Raw genomic sequence first — 13,345 nt, 5'->3', positions numbered from 1 at the left:
GGTTGAATTTCATCGGTGTGCAATCTGTACTGGCCTTCAAAATGACTCAACATCCAGTGCTTTGTTAGCCGAAGTGAGAAGCATGTGAATCACTTCAAATGAAAGAAAACAACACTTGCACTTTTGCCATGATATTAAAACATGTGGGATTATTTGTACTTTGTACTGATTATTGCTAGGTTACGATCATTTTTTTCTACCCAGTTCACGTACCCAATCTCTCACAGCTTCACACTCACTTTTTGTCATTTTTTAGCAGCCCCGCCTCGGTGAGATGCCCAACTCCCACTTTCGGTAAACACAAGCTGAAATGATGTGGTTACTTGCCATGCAAGACAGATTGGGCCGATAATGACGGTCTCATTTTGAGGAATGCCGCTCGCAGCGGGCCTAATGAATTGCTGCGACGACAGAGGGCCTTGCCTGCCAATGACACAGAGATGACACAGCGATGCGGGGAGACTGGAACTCTCTAGAAAGTGTGTGACGTGCTCGGAAAGACGAGCTCAGTGCTCTGGGCTGCATTTGTCACTTGTGTGAAATAAACTGAAAAGATAAAATGGGATCCATCACAAACTTTAGATGCATTGTTTTGTGTTGGATCATCACCATCGCGTTCGCATAATGATGGAGACTCCATGAGCGCATGGGCTCAGGGCCTCTTACCCATCAGCCGTGTGTCTTTAGCCCAGACATGGCATGAGCCGTAAAATCCATATCCACGCCTTTTTGTCAGAACCCTCAATCTTCTTGCCTTGTTCCAAAAAATGTAGGAGATTAATACTCAGATTTGTAATTGATGACCTTGGTTAGAGCGTCATAACTCATTGGCCTGTTTATGTTTCGTCTTCGGCTCCTCACTACCTCATCAAATCTAAAAAATAGCAGGAGTGATAAATCAGTCTGTCCACTGATTTCTCCGTCTTTCTTCATCTTCTTCAGGCTTTCTTCGCGTGACCCCAGGAGGTACAGTAAGGACTAATGAGGGACATGGACCCATCTTTTTGTCTTTCTGATTCCCTCCGGCAGACAGAAGATGTGACACAAACAGAGAGTTCCCAGCAGCTCCAGCTCCAGCACTCAGACTCCTCAGAAAAACAGCAGCCCAAGCGGTTACACGTCTCGAACATCCCCTTCCGCTTCCGTGACCCCGATTTGCGGCAAATGTTTGGGGTAAGTTCCTCTGTTCCACCTCTGGTAAACATTGTAATGCTTGAGAAAGGCATCTTTCTGGAAGAGGGACACTGAATCACCCACTAAAGGGTCAATCTGCCAAAATATTCCTAGAGCAGATAGGAGAACCGGTTACAAACTACAGAAAGTAGAATGTAGCAACATAACATGACTGATTCATCTGACTGTTTGCAATAAACGAATCATGATTAATCACGATTAATTTATAAGTCTGGGAAATGTGGGAAAGTGGCTAAGGTTTTTGTTTTTGTCAGCATTTTTGGGTAAGACTGACTCTTTCAGACAGTGGTTTGGTTTAAAACAACACACCCTGTGAGTTTTAACTTCCTTCTAAGATTGGATCGTCTGGTACATCCTCCATCTTTGGTAACTGGCAGAAATTGCAATGGAGCTGGGCTGGAAACAGTGAAGGACTGCCAGAAATGTAGATATATAAGAATATATCAAATGAAGGTGTGGAGTTTAGTGGGTGCCGGCTCTCCTGAGCTCTGGTTATTGAATAACTCCTTTCCAGACGGATCCAGACCCTCGGGCTGTGGAGGGGAAGAAAAGTTTCTTTGCAAATCCATCTTTTATCGCCCCTGTGATAGATTAATGGTGCTTCTGAGCAAATTAATGGATGTATGCAATATTTATCAAGTGCACCTGTAAAATAGATGATGACCAATGTACTTAGCAGATCACACGCTGTCTGCGTTCCAGGGCTTCTCAATTCAAGCTCAATCAAAATATTGGACTGTTGTTGGAAAAGGTTGCCAAAAAATATTGCATCCAAATGTTTCTCATTAAGCTGGGCCTCAGATAGCCTTGGGCTGTGATGGTGGGAAAGCAGGTTTAAGAAGACCTTGTCAGACTGATGGTATTAATTACAGGAGGGGCCTTCAGAGTGACAGTATAAATAATGCACAACGTGCCTCCTTTCTTTGGACGGTTTCTGCTGTTCGTTGTATTGTATGCTTGTTCCAAAGTAGCTTCGTTTGGTGGATTCCGTGGTCGGCACGGTAATGAGTTTTGTAGGCTTAGTCTGTGCCCCGCGGATGGGTTTACGAACGTAACTCCGGTAGGCACACCTAGTCTTCTGATTGTGGCGGGAGCTGGGGATTTATTGGCTCGCCCTATTCCATCACTTTGGCATTGCACCATCTTCCTGGCACCCGATAGCATCAGAAGTGCCGAAAGCGAGCTATACCCCCAGCACAGCAAACAGGTGATGCTAAAGAAAACAGGTAAGACCCCCAAGATCCCTAATGGTTGCCTTTGCCTGCAATTCTAACCCCAGTCCAACAAATGATTCACCATCATATCTGCAGGGAGAAGCCATGGCACTAATGGATGTTTAGCAATATAGCGCTGCCGCGCCATAGGCTAATGATACCGGCACTAACAAGGCAGAGAGCGAAAGCTTCATTAATACGACCACGGCGGACTTTAATCTGTTATTAGCGAGCGGGAGTCTGATGACACTTGAGAGCTGGCGGGGGGGTGCAAGGTAAAATGAGTTTAAGAGGTGGGAAGAGAGAGTGGCGCTTCCAAAGATCCGTCTCACGCTGTGCCGCTTTCGGGCACTCCTTTCTTCATTGTGGCCCTTCAGCACTGCCATCTCTTCTTCTGAATATTCTCGCAGCATCACAGTTCTCATGCTGTGCTTTCTTCTGCACGCCCACACAGAACTGCTATGTCTTTCTGAAAGTTAGCGAAAGACTTTACTTGTGTCTTTTAGCGAAGGTAGGCCAGTATTAGGATTATATCAGGTTTTTCTGGGTTTAATGATCAGTTGTCCAGCGTCTCTGGCCTAAAGCATCCAAATGTGCTTTAAACTGGGCACTTTAAACATCTGGGACAATTCCCTGTACTCACCTTCTCACTTCACTCAGCCACACACAAGAGAACAGCCTGGAGCTGCAAACGTATGTTATGGGTGGTGTTCCCTTCAGAAGGCTGGGTCAGCATATTATAGATGACCTCTTACATGAAGGAGGAGATATTAATAGGCTCTCTGGAAATATATCGTGGTTTTTTGCCTTTTACCTGCAGCTGCTCGTCTCCACTGTAGGTAATTCTCATTTTTGGATATTATGAATTTCTGCAAAAATGTGAGGCCAGGTCGCATTTTTGCATTAGGCAGCTTTAAAAGTATCAGGCATAGTGGTTGGCATCACATTCAGGGTCAAAAGTTCACGGAACAGTAGGGCATGGCCAAGCTGACGAATAATTTCGCTCAGACAAAACTATTCAAAATGGCCTAAATGCTCTTTATTTCCACAGAGTCAAATAATTCTTGCTCAATGTCAGCCTATTTTAGACGGTATGATCTGACCTGCACAATTAGAAAACTGTACTTTTGACCAATAGATCTGACCAATAGAAAACTGTACTTTTAATTGAACCAAAGAATACTACATGACTATTGTGTTTTAAACCAGAGGACATATTTTTCTTTTTCTCTGAACAATGCCTCCCTACGACACAACACCTATAGCCCGAACAGATAAATTGACTGTTTCCAAGCCCTATTAGCACCCAACAGTTGGTCGCCATCAGCTGTGAACCGCACAGAAACCCATTTCTTCCTCATTGCACCAAAATGAAGGCGATGTGGAACACTTGACAGGGTAATTACTTTTAATGAAATAATACTGTCATTGTAGACAGCAATTAAAAGTCACTCTGCTGCTAATCATTAAAGAGGAACTTGCGCTTTTTTTTTTCTTCACGCCTAACAATCTTAAAGGCAAATGTTTGGGCACAATAGTCCCATGAGACCAACAATCCAATCTCTCTCGCCGAGCACACGAGATGGAGCAGGAGCACCTGCATTGGTGAAACCCTGTTGCTCACTCGTTTGCCGGTTTAAGGAGTGTTACAAATCCCCAGACGCATCACAAACTCCACATAAACACCCAGCATAGAGTCCCCAGCATAGACATCCTACGACCACAACTAGATCAGGTGTGGTCAGTGGTGGTCCAAGATACCTTTGAAATGTATCTCTAATAAAGTACCCAGCGAATGTCTGATCTTCACTTTTGGCCTGAACACATCTTCCCTGACTTCCTGACATCTCTCTTTTGTCTCCTCTCTCCAGCAATTTGGCAAGATTTTAGACGTGGAGATCATCTTTAACGAACGAGGATCCAAGGTACGTGAACGAGACACGCTGCTTTTCATGTCCTGTTTTCTTCACCATCTCCTTGGTGTCGATTGATCGTTTTTGCCTCAGAAAACGCAGGTTTGATCTGACTCAACCCTGATCAAAGGCAAGGAGTCCGACGGCAGGCGCTCACTACATGCTAAACCAGCAAGATCTTGCATCAGGTCACACGTAGCCACCAGCAAGAACCCATGTTGACATCTGCAGAATGGTGCCAGTTGGCTCGGTTTCAGCTAATTGGCTGCACCGCGCCACCCCCGCCCACCCCACCTTCGACTTATTAAAAGGCACAGGCCGCAACATCGGGGGCTTTAATGGTGCTTATCTATTTATAATTTTCTGAGCAGGTTGTCGGTGAAGCGTTTAGCTCTCTTGTACATCTACACCCACCCACCTAAGCAAAAATGCACTGACCAGCCATCCCCACCTCAGAAAAATGGAGCAGAGGATCAACCTGCCCTGCAGAACCATCACCCAACTTGCCCCCTTCGCCTGCTCCTTCTTCCATTCGCACACCCCCTGCTCTGCTATATAATGAACCTACCAGGTCATTAATAAACAATCAATTTCCTATGAAGCTTTGGCAAATTGCATTCAATATGTTTGTCCGCCTTGAAAAATATCAGCACAGCGCTCCCTTTGTGTAAGCTAATTATTTGTGCATGATTTAGAAAAAGGGATGAAAGTGAGGGCAACTGCAGTCATTGTAAAACGTCCAGAGGATTAATTTTGCCCCTCGGTTTTGTTTTGAACGTGCTTCTTTATCTCGTTTTTTCCCTCAAAGTGCAATCCCTGTAGTTTGTCTGTTATTTATGCAGAGCTCACACTCTGAAAGTTATGTAATTTGTTATGCGTGTGTATGTGTGTGAGTGTGTGGTGGCACTTATATGTATTGCAGCTGCATGCAGTTCCACATTCTCTAACTACTTCTTCATGCACTAATCGCTACACTGAAGCCATAATGCCCAGCTCCCTGATGGGCAAGATCACATGCTCGCTCTTGGCCAATTAGAGAAAGGGGTGGAGCAAGGGACACATCATATATGGATAATAAACTCTCATAAAGGCTTTCACTTTCTCGTAAATGGGGGATAATTTCACCCTAAATGTAATTACTGGTAATTACTGTTTAATATAAATCAGGTCCCTTAATCAACTTTTAATAAGCTGACTTGCCAATTCTTTCAGCCTGTGTGAGAGAACAGAATAAAAATTTGCAGATAATTTTCTTTTTCTTTGTCCAATGTTGTGTGACAATTTTTCTGGTTTCTGTCCTTTTTGCTACATTAATAGCTGCACTTAATAAAGAAAAAAAGCCATCCTGCTACTCACCATGGCCTTTTTCCTCCTTTCTCTTTCTCTGTTTCCCCCTCTCCTGTTCCCTCTGTGCTGTGTGTGAATGTATGTGTGTGCACATGTGTGCGTGGCCATCATCTGCAGGGCTTTGGCTTTGTAACTTTCGAAACGAGCGCAGATGCCGACCGCGCGCGGGAGAAACTAAACGGTACAATCGTAGAGGGACGCAAAATAGAGGTGCTTTTTTCCTTTTCTTCTCCTCCACTTCTCTGTTCATCTCCTCCCAACCTGCTGTTCAAGATCATTTTTTTTCCCCTACACCTATTTTGCATGCCTGTTTGTGTGTTGGTGTGTCTTGCTGATTCGACCATCAAGCAGGAAATGCAGATCTGCCTGATACTGGTGACTCCTGGAAAGCGTTTGCACAGTGATGCCTGCCAGTTGTTTTTGTGTTGCCTGTTCATATTTTCTGCATCCTTTAATAATGCACATTACCTTGTCCTCAGTTTTGTGGATGGAGGAAATTATGAGGTTGTCTGTTTCATATAAAACCTTGTTTTGTATATACAGCCATGGTCACATGGTCCTTCTTACAGTAGACATGGACATTTGCACATTTCTTGTTATTTTTTTTTTTTTTTTTGTGAGTTTTTTTTACTTGCTTTTTTCGGCATTGTGCGAGCAGCAAAATAAGAATTTCATTGCACAGAGTAATGACCAATTCTACTGTACAGTTAACAGTTAATGATTTTAATCTTTGACGTAAACCTTTCATAGGAACATTCACACAGAGACACACATACAGAAATTGCACTGTGCTTGTTCCCAGTTAGGTCCAGTATGGGGTCAAATGCTCAATCTTCAGCAGAGAGTCATGTTCTGCATGTTTTTTGTTTGTTTGTTTGTTTATTTGTTTTTGTTTTGTTTTTTTGCAATGTGTGCATGCAATGTGACATGAATGAAATGTTGATCTAGTTGAGCATTGCTAATGACAAGGTGTGTTTCTGCTCTCTCTGTTGGATGGCAGGTGAATAATGCAACAGCACGAGTGATGACAAACAAAAAAGTGGCAAATCCCTACACAAATGGTAAGATATCCTAAGATAAGCCTTTTCTGTCAGTGTTTGGACTGATTTTAGGATCCTGAATTTTTTCAAATAATGTATCTCATCATATCATATATATGCCTCATGAGGCGGTGGTGGCCTAGCAGTTAAGGAAGCGGCCCTGTAATCAGAATGTTGCTGTTTCGAATCCCGATCCGCCAAGGTACCACTGAGGCACCACACACTGCTCCCCGGGCGCCTGTCATGACTGCACACTGCTTAAAAGCAGAGGAGACATTTTGTTGTGTCGCTGTATGCTGTGCTACAGTGTTTCACAATGACAAACACTTCACTTTTTTCACTTTCACTTAATTCCAGTGTGAATACTTTGCCTTTGCATCAGTTATTATATAATGCCATACATTTCTTTCTTTTCTAAAAAATACACTACGGGTCTGTTGTTTTTTGCAGTGATATTTCAGGGAAAGAAATCATAGTAGCCTATTGAGATTAATGCATACTGTTGATTGTTCTCTGATGATATCAAGAACATACATATGAATGTAACATTGATGTTTTACTGAAGCCCAATTAGACTATTTCAGGAAAGTAACTGAAAGCAATTGGACAAAATTCCAAAAAAAGAAAAATTACTGGGAGTTTGCTGAATTTGCTTTAAATGCTAAAAGAAATCCTGGAAGGACTGGCTGTTTCTGAAAAGCAAAAAGCAAACAAAAAAAAGGCAACTGAGGAGACTAACTGCAATCAGAATGCATTCTGGGTTGGCAGCTGTAACTAGTGGCTTCATTTTGTCTCCTCTCTCTTAAGGCTGGAAGCTGAATCCAGTGGTGGGAGCTGTCTATGGTCCTGAACTGTACGCTGGTAAGACCCTCTGCACCTGCTGATTCTCTATTAAAGCAGAAGCTTTTACTGAGCCTGCCTAGAGCTGGGAATGAGCGGGGTTTTTTTTTTTTCCCCTCTTTGAAGGCTCCTCCCATTTTCGCTCCTTTTAAGCCCAGCAAATGCATAATATGTAAGGTTTTCCGAAGGAAAACGGTGTTATTTGTTACCCAGATGGACTACGCGAGTCCTCATTCCCTCTGTTGGAAGGGGGAAGTGATTCACCTTTATATAACCAGCCGCAGAAATCATGTCAGCCTCATCAAAATCAAAGTGAATCCTGAATGAGGTGCCTTCAGATAAGGGCTGGAGAGCCGGGGTCTTGCGCCGAGCGCAAGGGGAAATGCAGAGCCGATCTGATCCAAGGGCTTGTGAGGATGCTGCTGGCTCAAAGCAAAGGCAGGGGAATCATATATATATACACACACACACACACACACACACACACACACACACGTGGGTGGGTGGGTGTGTGTGTGCGTGCATGCAATTTCAAGAGTAAGTCACCCCGGCAGCCGCTATCAGATTGTGCGCTCTGTAGCCCTTAGATGGATTTGCCAAGTACAGCAGATTGACTTTTACAGAACTAACAGAATAAGGGGAGATTGAGCGAGGGGGTATATTGTCGGTAGTTTCCCTGCAGCGGGGGGCTGGCATCCCTGCCAGCCCGGTTGTAACGTTGGACTCGGCGGGGGGATTTTCTTGTCTCTTTCCCCCACTTTTTTTTTTCTTTTTTATTGCTGTGTGTTATATGAAGGCCCTTTGCATTTTAATGAGTGGGAAATGGTACTATTTCATTCGGAAGAAGTGCTGAGCGCATTGCACCGCTTTAACGGCCAGCCTTTCTTGCTCATTAGACTAAAATCTGTTCATTCCCCGGACAGCTTTACGGCAGATCTCTAAATAACTGTCATTGACAGAAAGCAGCCATCCATCACTTTTATTTCATCGGCCCATCTCTTCTCTTCATCCTTCCGCTCCTCCATCCCTCCCCCATTCAGTCTTGGCCTCCACGAACCCCTCAGACTATTACACACACTTGCACACACACATCCATTTTGCCAGCACTGTTTAGAATAATATGTAGGTTTTTTTCTGGGGTGTGTATAAGTATATTAGCATCACCAAATGTAAATTCACTCCGACACATATGCAGATAAGAATAATCCCGCCCCTATCACCACACACACACCTGTTGCTTCAAGATTCCACTGGGATTTTTTTTAACCCTGCAATTAATTCAAAACAAAGTGAGACATTTAAGGTATGCCATTCAACGTAAACCCCCTCTTTTGAAAAAGAAAGGTTGACTACAAATACATATGTGACTGTGACTGATCACCTTTATCTCACATTTCATGGTTGACTCATGTAAATTATAACAATCAACCGATCTCTACATCAGTAAGAGATTTTTGGAGCGATTTCTCAGGCAGTGCCTGGAGAAACAGCATTTTTCAGCTCTTCTGAATTCTTATCGAGACCAGGCCACAGCCTTAATTAGACACTTTGTTTCTTGTTGAATTTGTGACCAGTCTGTCTGAATATTTAAGCACATTCATACATGTTATGTACAGATTTGAATATTCTCATAAAAGTCCTGGAAATGATACCATGGAATGCATGAGTTGCCTGGTCTCACCAGCATTTACAGGTTAACATGTACCTGTTTGTGCACCTTCACACAAGCACACACACACTTTCCCTAATCATCCCATAAATCAGACAGAATGTGGGTCCCACCATAGGCAGACAGAGCCGGGGGCCGTATGATTTATTGGCCGCTAATTTCTCAAGTCGTCTTGACATGGAGCCGAAGTTTGCCAAGCCTAAACCACAACATATGCCTGCCAGCTGGGCTCGATGTGAAACATAAATATCTGATTTCTTCCTCCGACCAGACGTTGAGGGCCAATGTTGAGGCAGACAAAACAAAACTCATAAATTGTGTCTCGCTTTTTGTAATTTATATGTTAGTCATTTTGTATTGTTAGCTTGTTACAAAAGACACAAAACTAACACCTAAAAAGAGTCAAGAGCCGGAAAAACAGTAAATGTAATAAACCCCCATGACTCCCGTCTCACATGTACAGTGTGGAATAATCAGAGCTGCATTTAATGCTGCTTTAGGCAGGAGAGGGCCGGTGCCGTTAGGGAAATTAATCACTGTTTATCAGCGCTCATTCCTGCGCAGGAGATTGGCCGAAACGGGGGGCCATAAATCGCCAGGCCGCGCTGACAGCGCACTCCGTCTCCATCCGTTCCCCGCGCTACAGGTTTATTGTCCTCAAAACCCATTCAGGAGAATGACGGATGGGGGCTCCGCCGCAGCCTCTCCCGGCTCTTAACCTCTAGCTGTGGGGGAGAAGGGAGAGGGAGAGCACGGGGTGTGGGGTGGTGGGGTGGGGGTGCGTGGCGCCGTCCTCACTCATGTCTCCTGCAACCCAAACCTTCCCATGAGCCCCTTCCAAGTGTGCCAGGGCTTTTCTCATTGTCTTCCTTTTCTTTATGGTGTCGGTGTCTGTTTTTTTTTTTTTTTTTCTGTTCCTTTGACTCGCTGATGACTCTTTAGTGCATTTCATACAAATATTGATATTAATGCGTACGGGAAGGCAGCAATTAAAGTCTCTGATGAAGGAACCTCGGATCTCAGGACTCCCAGGGAAGCTGGTGGAGATGACAGCAGCACTTCACTCAAGGGCTTTTTCCGGAAGTTTTTTTTTTTTCTTCCTCTTTTTACGCAGAAGAAGCCAGCAGCTGCGCAAATGAGTGAATTAGAAGCTGAACGGCGTCTTAATGCACTGAAAAGGCCTTCCTCATTGTCGGCGCAGCGCTTTAACAGGATAATTAAGCACTAGTTCTCCTGATTAGATTAAAGCGCCTCTTCAAATCCCTAATGCGTGGATTACAGTCAGCGATAATCCTCCATCCAGGAAGCATTACGGGGGAGGGGGGGAGAGATCAAGAAAAGGGTCAGAAGAGCGGCAACGAGTGGAGGAGAGGAGCTGGAGGAAAGAGGGAAAAGATTCTTTGATGGATGATGCCTTCAAGTGTCTCTTGTAAGAGCATACGTCCAATTTCAGGAATCATAAAGCATCATGCATTCAAACACTGAACAAAGAAACTCTGCAAAACACGTAACACGTATCATAAAAAAAACACAGTGACTAGCTGGCTAAGCAGCTAACCCAGATGCTTCAAATTTATTTCACTAGCTTTCACTTCATGACATGGACTTGGTTAGAGCCTTGGTTCTCAAACTCATGGTACTCCTGGAGCCCTCTGGTTTTCCATCATTACTCGCAGTTGCTGTGTGTTTAAATTTCCATGATATCTTATGGATAATGTGGCACAATGTCAGCACTTACTGCGTTTTTTCTGCTAAATAAACGGTGGATGGCAGTTCTTTATGTTCATATATGAAATAAAGACTAGTTGAAACTGCCTATGCTACTGTTTCTCAATGTTGCTTTACATTTAAAGTATTTATCAGTCCAGAGTGACTTACAATCAGGGACAGTCCCCCCCTGGAGCTGTTAAGTTTCTTGCTCAGGGACACAATGGTAGTAAGCGGGATTTGAACCTGGATCTTCTGGTTCACAGACGAGTGTGTTACCCACTAGGCTACTACCACCCTTTGTAATGGTGGTGTTTCGGAAGCCAAAAAGCTTTGGATTTGGTACTTTGGGACATTGAATCAAACTTGTAAATACAACCCTTCATGAATTATGATATTTCCAAAGGTGCAAGAGAGCAGAAAAATGTTTTTTTAGGGTGTTTTGTTTTTTTTCCACGCTCAAGACGACTTCACCATTTGAGGATAACCACGGTCGGACAGGCGACGAACTCCTGGCTACTGCTTTGACACGAATGACATACGAGCTGCCGCTCGGCGTGACCTCCCCTCTGCCTGTCCACACATTGCTCACACTTTCCCCATCAGTCTTTCCGGAAGATTCCTCGCCTTCCGGGCGCAGCGGCCTGCTCTGCCGCCGTTGTTGCTCCTCGTGAGTGCGGGAGAGTGTGACAGGCCCTTTGATTTATGTGTTATTACTGAATCGCTGTACCCTATCGCCAGCTCATTATGAGTTTATGTTCACATATATCACGGGCTGTATGTTGCATACAGATTCCAAAACAAAAATAACAGAGAGAAACGGAATCTGGAGAAAGGCTCGGATTTTACATTTTCAGGTGGATGGGGCTTTAGCCATTTTTCAATGCAAGTCAGAGACAAATTTAAATGTCAAGGTGAGGATTGTAAATCAGAGCCAGGCCAGTCGCTGCAGCCCGTCAGCTTCCTCACTGGCGTGGAGGTAGGGGGCGTGGCTCTGCGTAACGAGGTGCGCGACGGGTGAACAGCGCGCCGGGAAGTGCTAATGGAGCGTGATGTTAGCGGTGGGGCGCGCGCGAAGTCAGGCCACCGGAATCTTTCTTTCTTTTTTTGAACGTAACCAATTCGTCTCACTGTCGCACGCGCCGGATGGAGGAAGTCGTCCAACCGCACTCTCCACCTGGCCATTTAACCTCTACTAACCCCAACTACTAATAGACACTCATCTTATTTAAAATTGTTAAATTGGTCATTTGTTTTGGTAAACCTTTTTATATACCACATTATATTTGTATCCATAAAAGGTAAAAATAAACAACAATAACAGTTGTCATGAGGTGCTGTTACGACAACTTGGAGATTGAATTGCTTTCAAATGTATATTATAGCCATGCAGGAGCACTGTAAACGGGAATTACACTCAAATACATGAAAGCTTGTGATTGGTCAGGCGTTCCAGTTTCCAGGGGCTTCTCCTTCTCTTATCTGCTTCCACAGTGTAAGTGTTCAGTTGTTGTCAGGTTTCATGTCCTGTGTTTTAGCTCCCCAAATTCTCCCATCATGCCTCTGGTCAGAGGAAGCGAGTGGTTTGTGATGGATGGGCAAATAAGGCCGGTTGGTTAGATATTAAAGGATGGTAGGAGGAACGCCTCAAGTTGACCATGGGTGGAAGCTGAAATTACCCCAACCCCATGAGTTGGTGATTAGATAGGAGGCCCTTGAGGTCGGGGTGGAAGAGGACCTACAAAAATAACCACAGGTTCACAGTGTGTGTTAGTGTGTATGAAGAATTGCGGTGTCGTTGCTGTATCAAGTGAAGGTCAATATTCTTGATTAATTTGAACAAAACGGCACTGCAAGGCTTTTTGTGTATGTTTGTGGGAACCACCAGAAACGTTAGGTTGGGCAGTGGTGGCCTAGCGGTTAAGGAAGCGGCCCCGTAATCAGAAGGTTGCCGGTTCAAATCCTGATCTGCCAATGTTCCACTGAGGGGCCACTGAGCAAAGCACCGTCCCCACACACTGCTTCCCGGGCGCCTGTCATGGCTGCCCACTGCTCACCAAGGGTGATGGTTAAAATCAGAGGACACATTTCGTTGTGTCACCGTGTGCTGTGCTGCAGTGTTTCACTTCACTTTCACTTTTTGGAGTAGGCAATGCAACGTTACTGGACCTAAAAGCTGGTCCTACTGGACCTAAAAGCTTAGTCTAATGCCCTTATGTCTCCTCTCTCTAGATCTCACTGTCTCTTTAAAAGAGCTGGTTGCAGATTATGCGTACACATCTAGTAAAATCAAGAGCTTTACAGATCTGTGAGAGCACTTTGTACTCTTTTCTCACTACAGAAGCAGTAATCAACCTTTTATCTAGAAGATCTTTGTTTTATTGCGCCTCGCCCTTGTTGTTGGTTTTCTTTTTGCAAGGA

The 13,345-nt window shown here is 44.3% G+C and overlaps 1 protein-coding gene across 17 annotated transcripts in view; it reads left to right on the top strand.

The window, feature by feature from the left end:
- Positions 1-13,345, top strand: part of LOC114793594 (RNA binding protein fox-1 homolog 3-like) — a 306,221-nt gene that overhangs the window by 275,843 nt on the left and 17,033 nt on the right. For 15 of the 17 annotated variants that reach the window (XM_028985594.1, XM_028985580.1, XM_028985581.1 and 12 more), the window contains 5 exons: positions 1,030-1,173; positions 4,280-4,333; positions 5,786-5,878; positions 6,669-6,729; positions 7,516-7,569. In XM_028985594.1, the coding sequence (XP_028841427.1) occupies positions 1,030-1,173; positions 4,280-4,333; positions 5,786-5,878; positions 6,669-6,729; positions 7,516-7,569 (406 nt within the window). The remainder of the gene's footprint in view (positions 1-1,029; positions 1,174-4,279; positions 4,334-5,785; positions 5,879-6,668; positions 6,730-7,515; positions 7,570-13,345) is intronic. The other 2 variants (XM_028985589.1, XM_028985588.1) reach the window with 1 other exon arrangement.

The sequence above is a fragment of the Denticeps clupeoides genome, chromosome 7, assembly GCF_900700375.1.
Source record: "Denticeps clupeoides chromosome 7, fDenClu1.1, whole genome shotgun sequence".
Classification (NCBI taxonomy): Eukaryota; Metazoa; Chordata; class Actinopteri; order Clupeiformes; family Denticipitidae; genus Denticeps; species Denticeps clupeoides.
Note: the sequence above shows the minus strand (reverse complement) of the source record. Positions and strands in the feature narration are given on the sequence as shown.